Raw genomic sequence first — 25374 nt, 5'->3', positions numbered from 1 at the left:
ATTTTTCTGTGATAAATTATAAATGATAAAATTCGCTAAGATTCTACCATCTCAGGGTCAGACTGTGGCTCTCATGAGGATGTTAATGGCATTACTGCAAACAAATAGCTTCAAAGCAAATAACCAAATATTGACTACAGCAGACGCAGCCCAAAAATTTGGTTTATTTGGTAGTGCAAAAGAATAAGCCAGTCACATTGGCTTTGATCCTCCCACTTCTTTTTACCAATCCTCTTCAATATTCTGATTTCCACACAATTGCACTAGGCCAACTTACTTTGAAAAAACAAAATTAAATAATCAATATGTGCAGTGCAAACGCAAACCTGGTTTAAAATGTTTTAGTTTTATCTTCAAAGGGCCACTACTTTTAGTTTTCTAGTATCCTCCAACCTACCATCTGCCATTTTCTTGAAGAGAAATTCAAATTTTTCTTTAAAGGATTCGGTTCCCCCGAAAAAAATAAGTACTTTTTTTTTTTAACAAATGGTGAGGGGAGAAACCCACTCAAAATTCTACCATTTGAATACAACTATTTTTTTGTTTTTGATTTTTCATATTCCCTTCATCTTTGTTCATGTTCACGTACATTTCTAGAGTCATAGCATGGTACATCTGCTCGTTTCACCAAACATTTCCTATGTTGCTACATAGTAATCATTATCATTTATAGTAGTAATATAATCCATAAAACAAACTGTCATCATTTATTAAGTCATTTCTGTATTTAGGGACATTTAATTTGGCTCTGAAGTTTCACTTTTTTATAGTAGTAATATAGTGGAGATCTTCATGCATAGAGCTTTTTCTTTCCTATGAGTCATTAGGCAAGATCCTAGGGAATGAGATTTTGGGTCAAACAGTATGACTATATTTGGCACTTTTTTACAGATCTTGCAAAATTTTATTTTAATCAAACAATAAGGACTATTAAATACCCAAGTGTGATACTAATATTATGGGATATGAAAAATATTCCTTTTTAATGGACGTAGGAGGTTAAGGACCCCTAAAGGTAATGTGATCAAACAATATCCCTTTCAGCCCCTGGATTCCTCACAGCTTGGGGCATAATAAGCAAACATCCTACTGCAGTCCTTTCATCTGGTGGTAGCATGGCAAAACTCAAACACTTTTCAGGTTTCAGTAAAAGGATAAAAAATAATAATAATAAAATAAAAGGGATTCATAAGCTTCATGACCCTATTTTAAAAGTCTCTTTATCCGATTTCTTTTTTTTTTTTTTTTTTTTTTTTTTTTTTTTTTTTTTTTTTAGATTTTATTTATTTATTCGACAGAGATAGAGACAGCCAGCGAGAGAGGGAACACAAGCAGGGGGAGTGGGAGAGGAAGAAGCAGGCTCATAGCGGAAGAGCCTGATGTGGGGCTCGATCCCAGAACGCCGGGATCACGCCCTGAGCGGAAGGCAGACGCTTAACCGCTGTGCCACCCAGGCGCCCCTCTTTATCCGATTTCTAGGCACGATAGTATTTATTTTTTTTTAAGTAAGCTCTATACCCAACATGGGGCTCCAACTCATAACTTCCAGACCAAAGAGTCGTTTGCTCCAGCAGCTGAACCAGCCAGGAGTCCTGACCATACCTACTTTTGTTCAACTTGTAACAGTTATTCCCATGATCTGACCTCTCTAGACACCTTATGACTAAGAAAGAAAGAGTAAGGGAGCAACCAGAAAAATGGCTTCAAAGAAACAAAAAATGGAAACATTTTCTTACTACTTAATTAACACCAAGAAATAATGCCAGCCAATCCTCTTCATTCTGTGACATCTTTAGCATTAAAAACTTTGTCCTTTTTATCATTACTGAAACAACACATGATAGGTCTCTTAATTCATACAGAAAAATGGAAATGTAGAAAGCCCCCAGTCTTCCCACAAAGGCAGGAGCAACAACAAAACCTGCTGCGGTATGACAGACAGAGGAAAAGCCTGAAAGAACACAAACTCAAATACTGCTAGAAGATAAAATAGGATCCACTATATATAGACTTTTGCAACTTGCTTTTTATGTAGCTTTTAAATATGTAATTTTCATTATGAAACACAGCATACAGAAAAGTACAGGAATTCACCAACCAGCTTTGTCTAATCTTAATTTTTTGTAATACTTGCTTTAGATTTTAAAAAATAAATTATAGGGTTGAAGCCCCTTCTGTGGCCCTGTCCTCTACATCCTTCCCTTCATAGAGATGAACTACATCCTGAATTTGCTATCTATCATTTCTATGCATTTTTTTAAAGATTTTATTTACTTATTTGAGAGCAAGAGAGAGTGAGAGAGAGCAAGAGAGAGCAAGAGGGGGTGGGGAGGGCAGAAGGAGAGGGAGAAGCGGGCTCCCCACTGAGCAGGGAGCCCGAAGAGGGGCTGGATCCCAGGACCCTGGGATCATGACCTGAGCCGAAGGCAGACACTTAACCTGCTGAGCCATTCAAGCGCCCCTCTATGCATGTTTTTATATTTTTATTACATGAGTCCATTTCAATAAAATATATCTACCAGGTGCCTGGGTGGCTCAGATGGTTAAGCATCTGCCTTCAGCTCAGGTCAGGATCCCGGGGTCCTGTGATTCAGCCCCTCCTCAGGCTCCTGGCTCAGCGGGGAGCCTGCTTCTCCCTCTCCCTCTACTATTCCCCCCTGCTGTGCTCTCTCACTCTGTCAAATAAATAAATAAAATCTTTAAAATTAAAACATATCTACCTTATTTCTTCAATTCTAAGATGCATTTTTTCATATTAAAACATCTATAAAATTAGGACGTATCTTACAAGCAATGAATTCAGTGTATATAAAATAGTGGTGCAGCTTAGCATCAATAGTGTGTCAGATTCTATGAAATGCAGTATTGTTCTACATGTTTTTAAATGAAATGTTGATGGTATCATAGTAAACATTCTACAACTTCATCTTTTCACTCAGTACTATGTTCTTGAGATTTGCCAATGTTATTACATGAGTGCAACATCTTTAAATGTCGATTCACCATTACACACCACAGGATTAGAAGTCAGTGAGGTAAGGAGGAAACGCTTGCTAGTGGAAATGGTAACCTCGGTGCTTAAATGTGCCTGCCTGACTAAAATAAAGAAAAGGAGTAACAGACATGACAGAAATGAGAAAAAAAGGAAGGAAAGAAGACCAACAGAGGAAGCTTCTTGCTTGATTTCTGGGTAACTGGCAACACCAGACAGCTGAGTAACTAAACATGACGACTCAGGAATAAAAGTGATGACAGGAAAATTTCTTTCCTAGATGTTTGTGCTACCGTTACCCCAGCGCCGGGCCCAAGATGCAACCTGTTCAGGTCAGCCTAGCAGGCACTAAGACCCCCAGATCCCGCCTTCGCACAGCCGCCACTTCTCATTCCCACCAAGTGGGCACAACACCAGCGTCAGGACAGGGCAGGCCTGAGGGATGAAGAGACAGAGCGCATTTACACAACCGAGACTAGAACCTCCGGCTTTGTTTCCTTTCATTCTGCTCCTCCCTGCCCCTCCCCTGCCCTCCCCCAGCCCCCCTTCCCCTCACTGCCCGCTGTATTTAGCGGAGGAAGTCCATTTCAGAGACCTATGTCTTTGTCTGTCTGCTCTCCTACACGTGCATGCATTCACACACACACACACACACACACACACACACACACACTGAAAAGCCTTAATAATCCATCACTCAGGATTAGATTTTGCTGATGGTACATACGAAAATTTCCATTACTGTTCCTAAAACCAAACTCCAGTTTCAGCTTATTGAGAGTGAAAAAGAGTAAGAAAATAATAGAACTAGAGCTCCTAATAGCTTTTCTTTATTCCTTCCATATGATCCAAAAATACCTTACTGGAGGCAGATTTTTTTTTAAAAAGGACCTCTGTGGGTTTTTCTACACACAAACACAGAGCCCTTACCTTTCAGAATCAGAGGACATATTGTGATTATTCTTATAGGGCTGTTATTTTATTGCTAATTAATTCTTATATGTGCATTTTGCCCCTTTATATCCATTTAAACATAAGCCAGTTGGGAAAAAAAAAATACTTTATCTAATACCAGTTAACAGAGAAATCCCCATATTCGTGCATATTTCTTAAATAAAAAGTATTACTGAGGGGCGCCTGGGTGGCACAGCAGTTAAGCGTCTGCCTTCGGCTCAGGGCGTGATCCCGGCGTTCTGGGATCGAGCCCCACATCAGGCTCTTCCGCCATGAGCCTACTTCTTCCTCTCCCACTCCCCCTGCTTGTGTTCCCTCTCTCGCTGGCTGTCTCTATCTCTGTCGAATAAATAAAGAAAATCTTTTAAAAAAAAAGTATTACTGAATCCATTAATAAATGTAGCTATAAAAAACATAATTCCTAGTTTATTAATACATTAACTATATATTTTCATATTTAATAAAAAAGGCAATATTTTAAACTCTAGTGTTTTTTATTTCATACAGGGTAATAGTACCAAACAGTCCCAAACAACTTTGTAGGTTTTCTTTCTCCAAAACATAACCATAAGCCATAAAATCCACTGGCATTCCGCTGGTTTGGAGTATTCTGCAACTATGGTTCCTGTTACCTGCTGATATATTTGAAGTGTGTGTGAACATAAATTATTGGGACATTCCTTCAACTCTCAAATTTGATTAACTCACTTTCTGTCAAGTTATCCTAATTAACCTACAGCCTTCAAGCTCTGGGATTATTGCTGCCAATTCTGTACAACCATTTGTTTAATGCACAATCTTCTCTAATACTTTCCAAGGTGAAATTGCAAATATAAACCCTTTTTGATTTCTACTAATTAACTAGACATTGGAATGTGGCATGCACTATAATCTGTATTAATGTGTGAATACAAGTCTTGCCTACTTTATATGAAGCATTCAGAAAGAACTTATTAAACTGAAATAAATTCTTTCAGTGAAGGACTTCCACGTGTTCAAAAACGCCACTGAATGCCTACTATGTACCAAGCACTATGCCAGGCAGTACAGATATAACTGTAAAGACACACACAGATAGCCTCTGTACTCACGGACCTTACGAGCCTAGTACGGAAGACAGACATTAACAAATAATTACTACTAAGTATCAAGAAAGCTAATGCCATAATTTGTGCCTTGCACAGCACCTGCCAAAGTTAAGCTCAGTAACTACTATTATCAATATCTCAATCTCAAAAATACAAATACCGTATCCAGTAAAGGACTATGTTGAATTTACAGATCAGGAGTAATAGAAAGGGAGGAAAAGAGATGACAAAGTCATGCCTCAAATTAAAATTGCAGGACAGTGATGGGTGCACAACATGGTGACTATACTCAATGCAACTCAACTGTACACTTAATAGTGGTTAAAATGATAAATTTTATGTTACATATATGTTACCACAATTTTAAAAACTACATTTGGTTGTTAAATGTTTAATCAACTTTACCAAAAACATGAGGTGTATAAAAGGTAGAGTGAAGAGGAAGCCACACAGCACAGAGCTGAAAAGAGACAAAAAAACGTAAAATTACTTTGCTTTGATGCTTTTCCAACTTTACATCAATTGTTCAGTTCACCTTCCCTGGTCACTTATCAGGCTGCAGAGCACAGTTGGGGGGCAAGGGGTGGGGCAGAAAAAGCCACAATCTTAGAAACTGGTTTCACCACAAATTCACATTTTCCAATCTTGGTTGAGTTCTCAGAGCTGTTATCATTCCTTTTTCTTCTCACTACTCAGTTCCCAAACCTGCCACTCTCTTCAGACCCGCTCCTCTACCCCAACACGTGACACTTAACAAATATCTTCTCAGAGAAAACAAAAGCCCCTCAGCTTCCTGATCCTCAGCAATCCTACCTCCACCTGCTCCTGTTTTCACTTTCTTCTCTCCAGGTCCTGAGTTGGCGGCACCTCTGGCAACCCCCCAGCCCTCCACCACCAAGCCCCCAGCCCTCCACCACCAGCAGTGCTTGGATTCCTTATGGGACTTGCTCAGGAACCTGATTCTATTCATCAGCCACTTGGTAACCTCATCTCCCTCTCTACAGGCTCCCTCTCCTCAAGCTACTCCCATCTTCTGTAAAGTTCATTATTAATCTCCCCCATGCTAACCCTCCTCTAGCTACTATGCTATTTCTCCTCTTGTCATTTCTCAGCCCGCACCTCCATCACTGCTCCCCGTTCACGGCTCCACAAACTAATCGAGCCCCACTCACCTCCACCCACACCAATGAGTGTAAGCTAGCTGAAGTCATCACTGATTTCCCACAGACTCACTTCAATGGACCCTCTTCAGTCTTTTTAAAAAATAGGAAATTTCAGGGGCGCCTGGGTGGCACAGCGGTTAAGCGTCTGCCTTCGGCTCAGGGTGTGATTTCAGCATTATGGGATCGAGCCCCACATCAGGCTCCTCTGCTGTGAGCCTGCTTCTTCCTCCCCCACTCCCCCTGCTTGTGTTCCCTCTCTCGCTGGCTGTCTCTATCTCTGTCAAATAAATAAATAAAATCTTTAAAAAAAAAAATAGGAAATTTCAGGGGTGCTTGGGTGGCTCAGTCAGTTAAGCATCCAACTCTTGATTTTGGCTCAGGTCAGATCTCAGGGTCATGGGATGGAATCCTGGTTGGGCTCCACACTCAGCAGGGAGTCTGCTTCTCTCTGTCTCTCTCTCTGCCCCTTCCCTGCTCAGGCACACACACTCTCACGGGTGCTCGCTCTCTCTCTAAAAAATAAATAAATCTTAAAAAAAAAAAAAAAGTAAATTTCAGCCATATTTGACGCTCTCACCCAATTACCCAAGTGAAAAATCTGTCTTTCCGGAGTCCTCCACTCACTGTTTCACCTCCTCATGTAGTCACAATTTCTTTTAATTAAAAAAATAATAATAAAATAAATATCCTCTTGTAAAATTTAAAAATACAGATAAGCATACAGAATAAAACTTAAATTAAAATAAGGTGCACAGGAGACATGAAAACATAGGTAACTACACACAAATGTTCAAAGCAGCACTATTCATAACAGGTAAAAACTAGAAACAACCGAAATGTCCATCAAGATGTGAATGGAGGGACAGCTTGGTGGCTCAGTCGGTTAAGCATCTGCCTTCGGCTCAGGTCATGATCTCAGTGTCCTGGGATCAAGTCCCGCATTGGACTCCTTGCTCAGCGGAAAGCCTGCTTCTCCCTCTGCCTGCCACTCTCCCAGCTTATGCTCTCTCTCTCCACCCCAATAAATAAATAAAATCTTAAAAAAAAAGTGTGAATGGATAAAAATTTGTAGTATAGGCATACAAAGGAATACTACTCAGCAATAAAAAGGAATTAACTACTAATATATGCAACAACATGGGTGAATCTTCAAAACCACCATGCTGAGTGAGCACTAGAGACAAAGAAAATATACTGTACAATTCTATTTATACAAAATTTTATAGCAAGCAAAACCATAGTAACAGAAAGCAGATCAGTGGTTGCCAGGGGCCAGGGTAAAGGGAAGACTGACCGGAAAGAGACACAAGAGAACATCTTGGGGGTGATGGAAAGGCTCGATCATGATTGTGACGGTTGTTCACAACTACATGCATTTGTCGGAACTCATCAAATTGTAGACTTAAAATTGCTGAATTTTATATGAAATTATCCCTCAATAAAGTTGGATTTTAAAAATTAATTGAGTCAGGGTGCCTGTGTGGCTCAGTCGGTTAAGTGTCTGAGTCTTGATTTTGGCTCAGGTAATGATCTCAGGGTCATGAGACTGAGCCCCACATTGGGCTCCGTGCTCACCGAAGAGTCTGCTTAAGATTCTCTCTCTCTCTGCCCCTCCCCCATGCTCTTGCTATCAAATAAATAAATCTTTTTTTAAAAACGAGCCTTCTAAAATGTGTCCTAATTAAGATTCCTAAACCTTCCATTGTTTTCTAAAGTCCTAACTTATATTTTGGTTCTAAAGCCAGTCAGTCCCACATACGGTCTTTTATTTTCTCATAGTGACACAAACCCTTCTCTAGTGACTGGAAACAATACTTAGCAGAATTCTGTTTTGTTTCCAGAAACCTTATAAAAGCAACAACTTGTAATATACACAGATGAATTTTATCAAAATGGTTTGATTGTGATAAATAAGTAATAGGTCTCTGATTCCACCCACATAACTACCTCATTTACTCTTAAATATAAAGATTAATTGGGAACCTCATGAATGAGGACCTCAAACTCCAAAAAGTGAATACTAGTCTGCATTTGAGACACCATACCCATGCTGAAAACACAAGGCTAAGAGTTCCTCCTTTTTTTTAATTCCTTTGGGACAGAAATGTATACCTTTCTTTATTCCCATCCCCATCCCTAGCATCTAATACAGTACTTAAACAAAGTTGACTCCTTCAAAGTATTTAGTCAATGCACAAGTAAATGGAATTGCTGTCCCCAAAAGACTCACTTCCTAACAACCTATATTCAAGCCAATGTTATAATGTAATTAACTTGCCTAATTCTAATAACGAACACCAGATACACAGGTCACAAGGCTTTACCTGTTATGAACTATGTTAATCCTCCACTAACAGGCTTTGAATGCCCACCTGAAAACCCCAAGGTAGTGTATTAATATATTTTCCCGTTGTTCCATTTACAGTGTCCAGAGTCTTAGAATGATCAAGCTACAATGCAGGACAGAAAGGGTTGCAGGCAACCAGCTTCCATTCACTTACTATTAGACTTAGAGAAGCTGATCGATTTTGACAGTTCTACTAACTAACTTTTGCTTTCCAAAAAATTAAGGATATTTCTAGCTAAATAGAGTAATTATCCAAAGATTAGTGACCAATGATTAATTTATCCTCTTAAGTGACCATAAATAATGGGGATTACATTGCCTTGACATTTTTCCATAACCCATTCTCAGTTGCCACCAGACACCTGAAGTTATCATGATGAATTAGAGGAAGAAGACAGATTAATTGGATTAAGCATTACTTTTACTAAATTTTTTTTCCAAAAAGAGTAATAGTCTGCCTTTTGATTTAGGTGACTCGTTATCTGTTTCCTAAACAAAGTTACAAAAAACTACCCCATATACAAAACTATAACAGCATACATATAACAGATGAACGCAAAGTTATAGAAAACAGCGTGTTCTGAAGTCAATACCAAAACTCTACACTGCTCTTTTGTGATTCCTGACCTTTGCTATTAGCAAGTCTTTTTCTGCCTGGTGTGTTGCCATGGGATTTAAAAGACTACACGGCTTCTGTTTATCAAACTCTGAGAAAAAAGCGCTTTCATTGGACTTCCCTTTTCCTCCCCTCCCCATAACCATTAGATACCAAATGTACTTGTCAGCAAACCAGTACTTCAGTTCATCCCAGAGAGCACAACAGGAGACAAGCATGGTCAAAAGACTGCATTAGACCTGGACATTTGTTTTAATACAGACCTTGTAAATGAAGCCAAATAATACTAAAAACAAAACAGTTACTGGAAAGGTAAGAGTTTCTTACCCAAAAAGGCAGATAGCCTCTTCTTACACAACTATCAATTCCCTTTCATCCGCCCCCTGTGCTTACAGGTTCTTCCGCCAGGGTCACTGCACTTCCAACACCTTCAGCCGGGCTTGAATCACAAGAGAGCAATTCAGGACCTGAGTTCTGGGAGGTGACAGCACAGCACGTGAGTCAACACACACGCCCACATGATGGCTCTGTGCCAAGGTGCTCGATAACAACACCATTTGACATATCCATGGCGCTTTATGCATCCGAAAGCACGCAGACCTTCTATTATCTTGCTGGAGTCTCGCTGCTATGCCATAGGACTCAGAACTAAGGCAAAATACACCTGGGTGTGGCCAGACGGCAGGTTATTACCCGAATTAGGACCAACTCCATTCCCGACCAGCGAGCAGGTGAGGACACCTCCTCCTCCCCCCGCCAAACCTCAGATGTCTAGTGTGATGGAACTGCAAGAGTCAGTCCTGGTTCTCAACAAACGGTGCAATACTCCACCCTACTCCTAGTCAGAGAACTTAAATTCATTTATACTCGTTCTCCAGTTTTCCTAGACAATTTTTTTAAAAGGGAGCCTACACTGAAAAGTTAGCTGTTTTCATTATGAATTGTAAATGAAGTAGCTGACTCAGTTACGAAACTCTGTGAAGACGAGTCTACAAGATAACATCTGCCTGTCGAACGGGTTTTCCACCACCGTCAATACTTTAAATTTGCAATACATAAATTAATGAAAACTATTCTAAGCTATTCTCATAGTCTCTTGGTCTAGAACATCTTGAAAACAAGACTTACAGACTGGCTTAATTACATCACGGATGAAGGAAAGAGTAAATGCCAATAGCCTTAGAGACTGCACTAAACTACAGGGGAAAAAATAAGTCTTAGGACTACACTTTGGAAATACTTAAGACAATGATAATAATATAATTCTGACCTTTGGGAAGTTACAGATCTCAATAAGAGAACTCTGAATGCTAGAAAGACTTTCCAAAGGAATGAAGCTTTGTTACTTTCATTTTTAATTTTTTTTTAAAGATATATTTATTTACTTTTCAGAGAGAGAGACAAAGACAGAGAGAGCACAGGCAGGGCGAGCAGCAGGCAGAGGGAGAAGCAGGCTCCCCACTGAGCGGGGAGCCTGATATGGGACTCGATCCCAGGACCCTTGGATCATGACCTGAGCCCAAGGCAGACGCTTTAACCAACTGAGCCACCCAGGCATCTCGAGATTTTGTTACTTTTAAATAAGATGATTTCAGCAGACTCAACTAAACGCCTTAGGAGCAGCCCCCAGGTCTGCTTGACACAGAATTTCCGGATTTCTCTTATTACATCATGTTCCTCTTAGAGACACGTGCTCTTTCCAAAGCTCTACCTCTGGCTTCAGCTTCAGTCTGAGGCTCCAGGTATACATTTCCAGTTATCTGCTTAACATCATCCCCTGATGTCCTGCTGGCATTTAACACTCAAATGTCTACCATCTGAGTCAGTCTTTCCCTGTCAATTCCCCCTCCTCGTGCCCCTGGTCCTGGCAGTGGCACCATCCACAACTGTCTACATAATTTGTAGTGCCAGTACAGAATGAAAATGTGCGGCTCCCAGTTCAAAAAGCATTAATGCAGAATCCAGATGCAGGCATCATCTCTGCTTCCATGTCACTGTCTACATCCAACATTTGCTCAAATTCCCTCAGTCTATCCTTTAAAACGTCTCACATCTGTCCCTTCCTTCCCATTTCAACTACTGTGCCTCCCATCTCACCCAGTTCTCAGCCAACGACTTTACAATTGGAGTTCCTCCTACTTCTTTCCCTCTGCAACCTAGTCACATTTTTTAAGGCACTACTTCACACCCCTTCAATATCTCCCCATTGCCTCTCTATTAAATCACATCCAAACTTCTTAACTCAGCATCCAAACCTTCCATTCCCTAGCTCCACCATTCTTTTCCACCCTTATCTTCCATGAATTTCCTTACATACAAATCCTGGCTCTAGGCAAACCAAACACCTTCCATTCACTAAAAAAGTCCAGGGGGTACTCAGGTAAAAACAGCCTGGGTCACGATGCCAAAAACAAGCTCAAATCCAGCCCCCACTACTCACTAGCCTTAGCTGCCTATCTAAAACATGACAATCATAATAGCAGTTATACCATATAATTATTGGATAGATAAAACAAGATAAAATATAGAGTAAAGCACAGTAAAACATCCATTATTAGGCTGCCTCCTAGCCCTTGCCTAGGCCTCACACTCTACCTGAAATAGCTCTTCCTGCTAAATCTGCTGAAGAAGAGTCTATTAATACTTTAAAGCCGAACTCAAAAGCTACCTCCATGAAGCCTTGCCTGATCAACTCAGAAGTCATTCTGCCTTAATACCCATCATCGGGCTATTAAGGAGGGCATGTATTGCAAGCAGTACTGGGTGTTGTACGCAAACAATGAATCATGGAACACTACATCAAAAACTAATGAACATAACATAATAAAAATAAATTTAAAAATTAAAAAAAAAGTCATTTTGCCTTCCCCCAAAAACCTACATCTTATTCGTACTGTGCTTAACATGTGTAGCATATTGCCTTAGAGTTATTTACGCTTTTGCCTCCTCTCACAACCCTCATGTGTATGGAATACATCAAATTTATTCATTTCCTGCATGACCCCTACCTACATAGTTTGTGCTCAAAAAATGAAATGATTTCCGTATCTTTTTAAAAATAAATAAAATGAAAACATTTTTTAAGCACACACACACCCAAATTAAAGCTATTTTCAACCGAATTGGCTGGGTCTGGAGGGGGCAGAGGCAAGACGACAGCACATAGAATGAGACAGGGCTGCTCCTGCAGACTTGATCCTCTGAAGGATGAGGTGTCACCCTGAAGAGTCAGGACGTCCTTCCAGCCAAGTCTCCAGATGGTTCATTTCCATCCCCACTTTTAACCCCAAAAGAAGGCCTTGATTAACACCTGTGCTAAGAGCAGAGGAATGGGAACAAGGGTATACCCCACCTGCTAGGTGTGTCAGGTGAGAATCTAAAAGAATAATCTCAGGCCTTCCTAGCATTCCCACTTGTGGTAACAAATTTACTCTAACATATTTACTGGTATGTGTCCCCTTGTATTTCCAGGTATTATACATAATTGCCAGGCCATTTTGCTGCTTCTAAAGGACTCAAAAACTGGGAAAACACATTGCCCTACAAGCAATGAAATAAAAAGTTAATTTTTAAAAATAGCATTGACACTTATCATATTAGCAAATATTAATAAAAATAAAACTTAATATTGGTAGGGTTTTCAGGAAGCCAATATATTGCTGGTGCTGTAAGTCTTCTAAAGAACAATCTGGCAATGTGTAACAAGTGTTATAAAATTGTTCATACCCTTTGAACCAGTAATCTCACTTTTAGACATATACCCCAAGGAAGCAATCCAAGGGAGAAAAAACAATTTCTTTGTTCAAAGATGTATACAGATAGAATATTTACATTGCATAACACTGCCTGCAATTCAAACATCTGTCAAAGGAGGCCTGGTTAGTAATCTAGGATACAGCAGTATGGCAGAAGGCCACACTTACTGAAAACCTTAAGTAGGTATACTATGTGGTACAGAAAAATGTACCTTAAAAAGAATGTTCACTGAGAAATTGAAAACAAAAGTTTTTTTGTAAGATGGTATCAACACTCACTTGGAGGCAAAATATAATCTGAACTGACATGAGACTATTTATGGTCTTTATTTGTCCACTTGCTCTGAATACCCACAGATTTTGCTGCAGAAATAATGTATTTGATTCCAGGGTGCTATCTCAGATCCCCCTGTAAGATGTTAAAAAATTGAGATATATGTAACAGTTTACTTTTTTTAAATCCAAAAAAATGTGAACCCTAAAGATATATGGCCCCAAGAGTTTCAGATAAGAGACTGTGGCTCTGTACTAATAACATCTATACACATGCAAGTACATTTGTATATATGTATCTGTTATAAATTTGACGTAAAAGAGTTAGTTTGGTATTCCTTGGCTTTCCATTTCCAACCTATTCCATAATTAACATTTTTCTCTGAGGAGAAAAAGACAAAACCTAACACATATAACTAAAACTCCACACATATATCATCTATTCCTACAAAACAACTATTCTTAGGGCAAGTTTACTATTATAGTCATGAAAGGTAATATTTCTAATGGTAATGGTGAATTATTTTTAATATTAGTATTTTTATTATAAAAGTAATACGTGTTCAACATGGAAAACTTAGAAGCCACAGAAAAACCAACAGAAAGCAAGAAATCCAAAAACATGGCACTCAGGGATATAACTATGGAGTTGGGGGCATTGCTGCCAAAGTTTGAGTGTTACATTAGTGTAGAACAATGGCAACATTCTGCCCCCATTTGCACTAAAACATCAATTAACTTTGTGGAATGTTATTGTTTAAACAACTATTGACAAATGTGAATCCTTTGAGATGCTGCCATTTGAAAACTGGAACATGAAGTCAAAACTAATAAAAAGGATAATTAAGCAAGATGAAAAGGTGTTTACTATTAAAAAGTCACAGACTAACCCTCTCGACTTGGCATTAATACCAATCCACCCTGAAGAGTCAAGAAATATCTCCACTTAATTAGTGGTTTTCTGCTTTTATAAAGCATAGCTCAGAAATTGGTTTTGGATTCAGTCTAAGTTTGTCACAAGAATAAATTTTGACTCTCTGAATACATACAGAACACCATTTACACAATTCACTCTTTAGCAAAAAAAGAGAAAAAATGTCATAGATGAACAACAGACCAATGTATAAGCTCTAGTCGGGTGCTTCTCCTTCTTCTGGGGGAGCAGCATTTCTGGCCAACTTTGTTCCCTCTTGATAAACATAAAAGTCTCATAATCCTTGAAAACTTTAATGCACACCGCCAAGGGTAGTTTTTTGTTTTGTTTTTAATAAATGTGCCTTGGGGCACCTGGGTGGCTCAGTCGGTTGGGCGTCAGCCTTTGGCTCAAGTAATGATCTCAGGGTCCTCGGATCCAGCCCTACATTGGGTTCTCTGCTCCGGGAGGAGCCTCCTTCTCTCTCTGCCCCTCCCCTCTGCTCGAGCGCTCTCTCTCAAATAAATAAATTATAAATTTATAAATAAATAATTTTAAAAAATAAAAATAAACTAAATGTACCTCTCCGGAACTTCTGATATGTTTCTCCCAGTGGGGGGACACCGTGCTGCCTTCTCTGACCCATACACCTCTCCCGACTTAATTTAAGCAGAAACACAGCTTTGGTCCATGTGCATTATTTCACATCTGTATTTCATATGTATTCCCATAACTAAAAATTAGTGAAATGAAAAAAGATTTCCAACTTGGAAATAAGGCATGTCGTTTCCTCAGTTCTTTTAGCTCTAGTTCCTATAGGAAAAGTGGGGAGTTATTTCTGCTGTTACTGAAGATACCTTAGCAAAGTACAATCACACACATTTTGTACATGTACATGTGAAAGCACTGCTTTCCTCCATCACTCCAGTCTCAGAGGAACTGGCTCTTGTGTGGTGGGTTTGCACAACTCCCCAGCAGCACTGGAGTCGCTCATTCAGAATCACTGTCAAGAACAACACCAGAATGCACGAGCACCACCGGGCTAGGCTGGTGCTCGGAGCTGAGGTGAGCCAACTGTTCACGGAGTGTTTGGGAGTTAGTTTGTTTTTGTTAAGGTTTGTTTGTTTAATCTGAATATGAGATCAGATCTCTAATTGGATTGTAATAACTCTAAATGGAATTCTATTCCAAAAGCAACTTCCCAGGATTTCTGATAGAAGATACTGGCTAGAAGATACCATTAAGGTTCTAGAGAATATATAGGCAAATATGCAGAAAATAGTTTCAAGGGAGAAAGAAGGCAGGGTTCTACACTTCAGGACAACTTTAACACAAGTACAAGTTTTTACCCAGCTGAAAAGATGCTCTTAAATTCAACGTAATAGGTGTAAATACTGATATCATGTGCCACAACCCTAAACTGTGCAAGTTCTAACTTTCTTATCTATAAATGGAGGTAACAGCTCACTATAAGACTACTCTAAAAAATAATGTATAAATATGTATGAATGTATATGAAAGCCTTTATGATAAAGGAATATGCAAATTAACACTTAAATATGAATTATTCTTAAAATGCCATTCACAGAATGCTGGATTAGAATAGGTTGCAGTTAGGTTCTCTGTCTTCCACTTTCAAGTTTGTTTTTGTGTTTTGGGTTTTTGGGGTATTTTGTTTTGTTTTTTTAAGTAATCTCTAACCTCAACATGGGGCTCAACCTCACCACCAGGAGATCAAGAGTCACATGCTCTACTGACTGAGCCAGCCAGGCGCCCCTCTGTCTTCCACTTTAATCCTAATTCATAACTCATTTGAATTCATGCTAACCCCCAAACGTTCCAGTGCATCAAAAACGTAACAACAGGGGCGCCTGGGTGGCTCAGTCATTAAGCGTCTGCCTTCGGCTCAGGGCGTGATCCCAGGGTCCTGGGACCGAGCCCCGCATCGGGCTCCCTGCTCCGCTGGGAGCCTGCTTCTTCCTCTCCCACTCCCCCTGCTTGTGTTCCCTCTCTTGCTGGCTGTCTCTCTCTCTGTCAGATAAATAAATAAAATCTTTTAAAAAAACAAAAAAACAACAAAAAAAGTAACAACAGTTGTATAAAATCATTGTTTTGCCCCATGGTTGTGACAAAAGGAATACCATTCACCAGAATCTTATAAGGATTAACAACCACACTGCAGAGAGGAGGGGCACACTAAAGGCGTAAAGGCAAAAGATAGCAGGGTAAGTTCAGGAAAAAAGTGCAAGGCTTTCAGCTTGGCCAGAGCACAAAGAACAAGAAGGGAGAGAGGTGAGAGGCAAGGCTAATGGATCAGGAAAGGGCCAGAACTCGAAGACCTTTGGTGTATGGAGTAATGAGTATCACTGATGCCTTTAAAGAGAAAAATGATATGGTCCTATGTTTTACATTTAATCACTCAAGTGTATAACTGAGGACAGAGAGACCAGTTAAAGCATTAATTGAGGCATTAAAAGGCATGAATTAAGACAACACTAAAGGAAAGAAAGGGGACTGATTTATGAGGCATTAAGGATGTAAATGTGAAAGGACCTAGTCTAGTTTAACAAAATAGAAAAAGGGAGAAATAAGAAATTAAGATGAATTCAACCAGAGGTGTCAGACACCAAGAGAATTCAGAAGGAAGGATAAGTATATTTGCAAGTGGGCTGTTGTTTTTGGTGGCAGAAGAAGATTGTACGGGGTGGCTAAAAAATGCGTTCATTTTGAGTATGATATACCTGTGTACCCAAACGGAACTGTCCAGATATAATAAATATGGGTCATGAACACAGAAGAAATTTGGAAATAACCCCAACAGAGCGGCTGGAGCCATGGGGTGTGTGAGACACCCAAGGAAAGCAGGAAAAGTGAACCCAAGTACGTGGCCTGGGATGGAGCCTCAAGGAGTTGCAATATGGATTCAACAAGAACCCATACAAAAAGATACAACAAATCACAAGAGCACAGAGTACAATTTATTCTAAAAGATACCTCAAAACCCCTCCTGAAGTAACTCTGGTATGCTTTTATTTTTGACTGATTTCGTTCTTTGAGCAGTTAATTTTATTGATAAAAGTTCAATGATAAAACACCACAGGAATACTCCTATTGTATTTGATCAGAATTCATTATATACTATTCATACTGCTCCATCTGGCTCTGAATTCAGAAACATTCTGGAAATGGAGTCCAAAATGCTCACATCATACTCATTTCTTTATTATTCCAAAATCCTGGAACCATTTTTGTGATCTAATGACCTACCGTAACAGGCAGTCTAGGTGAATTTACATGGAACATAAGATTGGATGTTTTAAGGTGGAGGAGAACTAAAGAGATTAAAGCATAACAGCCATAAGTGAGCTCTCTTAGTTTTTCAACCTCTTCCAGTGCAAATAACAGGCATTTTTCCTATAGTAAAAGATGTATTGGACCATGAACCAGATCATTCATTCACCGTAATCAGCTCAACAAAACACCATTACTAAAAACCTTCCTAGGATATAGAAATTATTAGTTACACAGGCAGCTTCCCCATCCCCCTCCCACCACCACACACACACAAAGCCCTTAGCATAAAGGCCAGATATAGCAGTTCAGTTCTGAAGAACTACAATCAACCTCCTACAAGCTTAGGTGTAGCAAAAAACTGTAGTGTGTAGATATCAGCATAACTGCAAATATGAAAATTAAAAAAAAAAAAAACCCTTCAAGAGTATGCACTGACTTGAAGTTTCAGGGGTGCCAGTAAGACGATATTGAGAGATGTTACAAGATGCATTGTTCCCTAAATGTTATTGAAAATCCTACTTCATGATGTAACTGTCTAAAGAACAATCTACCTCCGTGTAGGGAAGGCAGAGTTGCATTAAAGACTGTAGCCAGAGAGCCTCCCTTTGGGGACCTTTTCAATAATCCACTTTTCGTTAAAACTACTGAATTTTTAATACATAGATTTGTACTTTAAATACCCAAGAAGGGAGGATAACGTGCAGTGTTTCCCAAACTTATTTAACCACAGACCTCCACTTTAAAGAAAGGCTATTAAAGAACACAATTTGGAAATTACTAAAAGAAGGAAGAGTCTACTTGACCAAGCCTCTGGACCACAAAGACATAATATCTTCAAAAGGATATCATTAACTACCCTAAATACTGATTCTGAAAACACACTTGTTTTAAATAAATATATTTTAAAAGTGAATATACCATTAAAATATTTCTCTTTTTTCAGGAAGAAAACAGATAAAGAAACTAGATTAATACCCTAGTAAGATCCCAGAATGTCCGTAGCGCTGTATCTGAAGATAAAAGAACCCTTAATTCTTTTCCTTAATCAGTTCCATGAAGGAACTAAAAATGGGTTTTCCAATATCCAGCACACTTGTGATTTCTAAGGGAAAATAACGTTTCAGTTAATTGTAGGAGCTGTTTTAGTTTTCCCTAAAGCATCTGATATACCTGTGCACATGTGAACAGGTAAAAGGGGAACTGAAAAGAGACAACTCAAGTTCAGCCTGCTCCCTCCGATGCAGCAGTATGTGTGAAGCATAGCTCTGAGTATCCTGTCATTGGCAGCTAGGATAACTTAGTGGGGCTGTGAGGCACTCCACATTCTTCTCTCTTTCTACTGCCAGCTTGTAGTTCAGCTTGCTTCCCCCTTCCAGAGTCCTAAATTCACAAAGTAAGATTTATTACCATAGAGAAAGAAGCCATCAAATGCCTTTCCCAGCCCCCACCATTCACAGGAATTTCTTAGAATTTCAGCTTTTTAAAATTAGATTTAGTCCTGATATATTGCAAATGCCTCAGGGAAATATTCTGTTTACTCATTTGTATACCACAGCAGATCAAAAAATCCTTGGGAACTGCTGACCTTGTTTCTCTCAGTTACCATCTCCAGTGCCAAGCACAGAGAGTGTCAGAAACTTGGTAAACATTTGTAGAATGAATAAGGAGTAACATTAAGATGTATAAACTAGCCTATATTTTAGTGTGAATGAAATTCTCCTTTTCTGAGAAGTTTTGGGTAGATCATCAGTTGCATTGGAAGAGTTAAGATAGCCCTGAAGAGGGCCGCCTGCGTGGCTCAGTCAGTTAAGCCTCTGCCTTCCTCTTCGGTCATGAAACTGGGGTTCTAGGATCGAGCCCTGCATCAGGCTCTCTGCTCAGTAGTGAGTCTGCTTCTCCCTCTCCCTCTGTGATCTCTCTCGCTCCCTCTCAAATAAGTAAATAAAACTACAAAAGATAGCCCTGAAGAGAAAGCCTGAGAAAGGCTCCTTTTCAATTCTGTCTGGAAACATCATCCTACCATGGATCAGTCTAAAGGAACATGGTTCTTCAAAAGAAACCCCATACTTCTGCTGAAGGCCATATGAAAGTATCTTGTGGGGCACCTGGGTGGCACAGCGGTTAAGCGTCTGCCTTCGGCTCAGGGCGTGATCCGGCATTATGGGATCGAGCCCCACATCAGGCTCTTCCGCTATGAGCCTGCTTCTTCCTCTCCCACTCCCCCTGCTTGTGTTCCCTCTCTGGCTGGCTGTCTCTATCCTGTCGAATAAATAAATAAATAATCTTAAAAAAAAAAAAAAAGAAAGAAAGAAAGTATCTTGTTTCTCCATGTAAGTCCCTCTACAAAAATCTATTTCAATGAGACATCAACAATTGGCAATCCTTTACTGACAGCAAAGTAAGACCAAGAAACAGGGACCCTAATCTTCAGACTTCTTTTCTAACCCTAGAATTCCTGGTATAGTACTCAATCAATTGCTAATGCTTGAATTAATCAACAACATAAAGAACGCTGGATTAGCAGGTTATCTCGCCAATGCAAAGGATCAATCATTAAATACCCCGTTTCTGGAGTCAGATAAACCTGAGATTGAATCCTGGCTCCACTGCTTACTCTGTAATACTGAGTTTCCACATATGAAAAGAAAGATATTAAATTAAGCCTGTATCATGGAGTTGCAATAAGGTTTAAACAGGAATGCATGCAGTTCTTCGCACTAGGCCTGGCACACAGTCCTCAAGAAAAGTGAGCTATCATTTAGAAACCTAGATTCACATTCCACCACTACCTCCCTACGTATCCTTGGGCTCATCACTAGGAAGAAGGCAATGAAAACATGAAAACAAAATAAGTGCTCTCTAATGCTGGGATTATCAATCATAAATAAGGTATCAGAAAACGGATCAAAACTTCCTGAAAAATAAAAGCCTTAAACAATTCAGGTATTTTTTGGCATTGTACTTCAAGTTTGCATACATTTAATCACAGATGACTCAGCATCAGAATATCAAAATGAAAAGGCCTGAACAGGCCGACTTCGGGTATTCTCAAATACTTCGGTGCCTGCTGGGAAGGATGGACCTGATGAAACACCTGTGTGTGCTGGGGGTGGGGGTGCAGGTCTCAGTACTAACTGGCTTAAAGACAATCTTGTTTCCATTTTTTTTCCACAGATGAGGTTAAATCTTTTTTCTTAGACCTTAAAATTTATCACTTATCAGCTCTGTATAGCATAGCATCCAAGTAAAGGTCACTGTTCAATCCAGCTGCTGTGTTATACAGAACCATTACAAGTGCATAGGCAGGCACCCACAGCACGGTCTGGTTCTCAGTCACCACTTACCCTGCGGTGGGCACCTTTGTGCAAGGGCACAGCCAAACACAGCAGTCAGGCAGATAAGCACAAAGATCTTCAGTATTCAACTGGCATAGGCATACCTGTATAACTATTTATACAATATACACCCACACATACACAAACATGACAAAGTTGTCAGGATTTAACTGAGTAAATGAAGAAGGATATTCATCAAAAATGAAAATACAGAGCATCAAAAAGTTCAGGAGAGCAGATTCCTGTCCCCTCCCTCACCTTCAGCTGGCCAGTCCTGGGATACTGTAGCCAACAGGAACTTTGGGGATGGAAGATAGGTAGAGGCTTCAACATTGTAAAACTCCAACCCTCGGCAAAACTATGGCCTTTCCCCAGCACCTGCTCACTCACACGCTCACTCTCATAAAATGAAGATAGGGAAAAAAACCCCACAGATAGCAAATGACCTACTCACCTGAGTTTGCAAGAACAGTGGTAAAAAAAAGACTGTTGTCTTGTTGTTTGAACTGCATTAAAAATCTGCAATCCCAGGCAAGGATATGCTAAATGCTGAAGGAACCAGTCTTAAAATGTTGACTGTCAATTCTGCCTCCTTGAACTTTTCCCTACCAGATATCCAATGCTCATATAAAAAAATTATTTTTGTTCAATATTGCATATCAATCCTACTAAACTTTACAACAGTTGCCTTCCATTAAAAATAAATACACGACATTACATTTCTAACACTGTGACCTGTGTAACACCGTAGTTCAAGAGCTATTTAAGGAACAGAAATTCCAGGTTAAATATGGTATATTATCACATCTGCAAAGAGAGAATGTACAAGAATATTCATTGCAGCACTGTTTATATTAAGTTTGGAAGTAATCTAAATGGTTGTTAAAGGGAGAATGCATTAGTAAAGTATAATACATTCATACAATGGAAAACCTTTAATTAAACTATAAAGAATTTAAGCCACCAGCTCAAATTGAAGTATTATGTGGGTAAACTGCAAACAATGCAGAGTAGAAGAAAAGCAAGCTGCAGAATGATACATGCAATACTATTTATACAAGGTTTTAAAACTCCCAACATTACCTCTGCCCTAGAATTTGTTATAACAGTCTTGCATGTTCCTTGTATGCACAATAAAGACCTAAGGAATATTCACTCTAGAAATAGAAAATTAAGGTTAAAAAAAAAAGACTATTAATCATATAAAGTTTCCCCAATGGCAGGGAGGAGCCTTATTTAGTAATGGAAATCACTTACCCCTTTAAGTCATAAGATGGGTGTTCTATCTCCATTCTACTACTCACCAAGACACTATTTTACCAAGCTTCAGTTTGCTCACCTAAATGGGGTTGACACCTGCCTCACAATTGAAGTGAAATAATGTATGTAGAAGAGTTTATACAAAAGGTCTTGGACTTGTTTTTTTTTTTTTGCCTATCAGTCAAGAAATCACGTAATAATGCTCTACAGGGAAAAAGATGTTGAGTCTGCACTTTTTCATCTAGTCTCATATATGATTAAATATGGCAAAGAACACAACAGGAAAGGGCAACCCCTCACCTTCCTCCTCCCGGTCCCCGGATCTGGCTGCCTCCTATGCTTTCTATATTTAGCACACAGTGGCCCCCCCCCCAAAAAAAAAAACAACAAACAAAACACGAAACCGTGGCTCTTGCAAAGGCTCCCTTTGGAACTCCCCGTGACCTTGGAAAAAATCTCTTTAATCTCGCCAACCCTGCCTCCCCTCACCACACACACCCCTCTGCAGCCCCGGAGGCAGATAACCGAAAACCCAACGGTCATGGCCAAATAAGAGACCGTAAAAATCACAGTGCAATGTTGTTGGGTTTGAAAGGTTCTGTTTGTTTTCAAACATTCAGAGGAAAGTATACCTTAGACTCAAACCCTACTCCTAGAAAGAAGATCTGGGCAAGTAAGTTCTGCAACTTGTTTCCAAACACACAATCCCCACATCTGGATCCAATACAGAGCCAGGCACACCGAGGCCCCTGAAGCGGCAGGAGGCGTTTGCAATAGGACAGACCCACCTCTCACACCCTCCCGCACACAGGCACCGACCCAGGCGCACACGCTGGCGCCGACACACACTCCGCACGCGGGATGCGCCCAGAGGCCCCGTCCCCGCTCTCCCCCCACTCCCAGCTGGCGCGGAGGGCTCCGCGCCTCACCTGTCTTGAAGACCATCTTGTCATCGTCCTTGGACCCGAAGGTCTTCAGCATGGCCACGAAGAGCACCCCGCAGGCGTTCTGGATGCCGAACACGGACCCGTTGCACCACATGGCGGCAAGCATCACCAGCCAGCCCCAGCCGCCCTCGGGAGGCTGCGGGGGCTCAGCGCTCGCCGGCCCCGCCAGCTCTACCTCCACCTTCTCGACGGACGCCTCGGGGCCGTCCGAGAGTCCCGGGCCGGGCAGCGGGGCGGCCCCCACGGTGGGCGCGGGACCCGGTGGCTGCGCCTCGCTCGTCCCCCGCGCGGCGGCGGGCTCCTCGGGGAAGGGCACCATGGCCCGAGGCGGCCCCCTCGGGCGCCAGGGGAGCGCGAGGGGTGCGAGTTGCCGGCTGGCTCGCCGAGGAACTGCAGAACGCCGAGCGGGCGGGCCGGTGAGGCCGAGGCGAGGGCGGTGGAGCCCCCGGTGGGCGGGCGGCGCAGGGCAACGGAGGTTGCAGCCAGGAGGAAGGCGGAGGCGAGCGAGCACCTCAGAGCTCAGGGACTCGGGCCTCCAGTCCACAGCCCCGCACCCCCCACTGCGTCGGGGGCCCGCCAGCAGGCTCTTAAAGACGCCCCCCGCCCGCTGGCTGGGGGCGTGGCCGGAGCGGGACGTGCCCCAGACTCTCCAATGATTGGGCTTCAGGAGAGCGGAGGCGGGGCCCACCGCCTGGAGGAGCCAAGACCCAGGTGCCCGCGGGTGGCGGTCTCTGCGCGCGCGCCTGCGGCAAGGCCTCCTCCTACCCAGTGGGGGGTCACAGATGTGTAGGTTACCTCGCGGCAAAGTATTAACGGAAGGGGCGCGAATCCTCCTAGGTACAGGCTGGGTGTGTCATCACACAGCAGTACGGGAGCTTCTTTAGCCTTAGCTCTCTGACAGCTTCACAGCCAAACTAACATTGCCTTTTTGTTTAGTTTTTGTTTTGCTTTTTGGCATTCAGCTCTTATTACTAATTATAATATATAAGCTACGTAATGCCACCTGCTTAATTAAAAGAAAGTCAGAAGAGGACTTACTGAATTATTTCATTTCTCCTGCTTTCATACACAATTTCCTATAAATACTTGGCACGTTAAAGATCCCCATTTTGTTAGACGCAGACTGTATAATACCAAAGCCTTCAAATAACAAACATTTTTGACAGCTGGAAAACGTTACTTTTAAATTACAGCAAGTTGTTTTCACTTTAAACAAAAATGAGCACGTATATTCAACTCCTCTATCTCCCCTAAACGTGGAGCAGCAATGTATGTGAAAGAAAGGAAAAACGGCCGTGCAATATTGAGCACACTTCTTAATTTCTCAATTATTCAGATTCTTCACTTCAAAGTCAAAATATACTAGTTATTTTGTATTATGGTGGAGTACACGGATAAGTGTGATTGATCGTATTTCTTCCTCTACCTGTAAATGAACTCGTAGGAGAAAATCCTGGGATAGAACAGGAGGCTCAGATGGTATTGCAATACATATACAACAAAGAGAAGTGGGATGGAACCCTAAAATTCTCTTCAAAGCACTGCAGAAGAGCTTCTACAGCAAGTCGCCATGGAGCTGAGCCCGGAATCCAACAGGGAACTTGAGCGGGCAAAGATAGGAGAAGAGCATTCTAGGAAGAGAAAATCACCTAAGATGTGGAAAGCAGGGTGTGCTCGAAGAACAGGAGACATAGTTCAAATATAATGTGTCTTAGGGATGGGGTTAGAGTAATAGACTAAGATTAGTCTTACAAGTGCACAAAAATGAATCCACAAGGATGTTAATCCAGCATCGTTGGAAATAAGGATAAAGTGGAAGCGAAGATACACATCGGTGACTGGTTGATTAAATACTTACTACATATTCTCTAGAAGTTATGATGTTTACCTCTATTGACTTTAAAAGTTACATGCAACATTTTATTTAGCAAAGAAAGCACATCATAAAACAAGGTATGGATTATAACACAAAATATAAAATAAATATCCATGAGTCAATACTGATATAAGTAAATGATTAAGTATATTTAAGTCTTCCTCTCAAAACCCATAATCCCAGTCTAATTGTTTAAAAAAATAAATTAGACAAAGGTGCCTGGGTGGCTCAGTCAGTTAAGCCTTGAACTCTTTTTTTTTTTTTTAAGATTTTATTTATTTATTTGACAGAGATAGAGACAGCCAGCGAGAGAGGGAACACAAGCAGGGGGAGTGGGAGAGGAAGAAGCAGGCTCATAGCGGAGGAGCCCGATGTGGGGCTCGATCCCATAGATCCCATAACGCTGGGCTCATGCCCTGAGCCGAAGGCGGACGCTTAACCGCTGTGCCACTCAGGCACCCCAAGCCTTGAACTCTTGATGTCGGCTCAGATCATGATCTCAGGGTTGTGAGACTGAGCCCCTGATCAGGCTCTGCACTGTGCGTAGAACCTGCTTAAAAT

General features: G+C 40.9%; 1 protein-coding gene across 1 annotated transcript in view; it reads right to left on the bottom strand.

Annotated features, from left to right (window-relative positions):
• SLC16A10 (solute carrier family 16 member 10) overlaps nt 1–25063 on the bottom strand; it is a 122990-nt gene extending 97927 nt beyond the window's left edge. Inside the window, exon 1 of the mRNA XM_045798484.2 lies at nt 22920–25063. Within this exon, the coding sequence (XP_045654440.1) occupies nt 22920–23256 (337 nt within the window). The 5' untranslated portion in view covers nt 23257–25063. The remainder of the gene's footprint in view (nt 1–22919) is intronic.
• Between the last annotated feature and the right edge of the window lie 311 nt (nt 25064–25374).

The sequence above is a fragment of the Ursus americanus genome, chromosome 11 (assembly GCF_024610735.1).
Source record: "Ursus americanus isolate L20-20 chromosome 11, mUrsAme1.1.p, whole genome shotgun sequence".
Lineage (NCBI taxonomy): Eukaryota > Metazoa > Chordata > Mammalia > Carnivora > Ursidae > Ursus > Ursus americanus.
The sequence above is the reverse complement of the archived record's forward strand: the minus strand, read 5'-3'. Positions and strand labels throughout refer to the sequence as shown.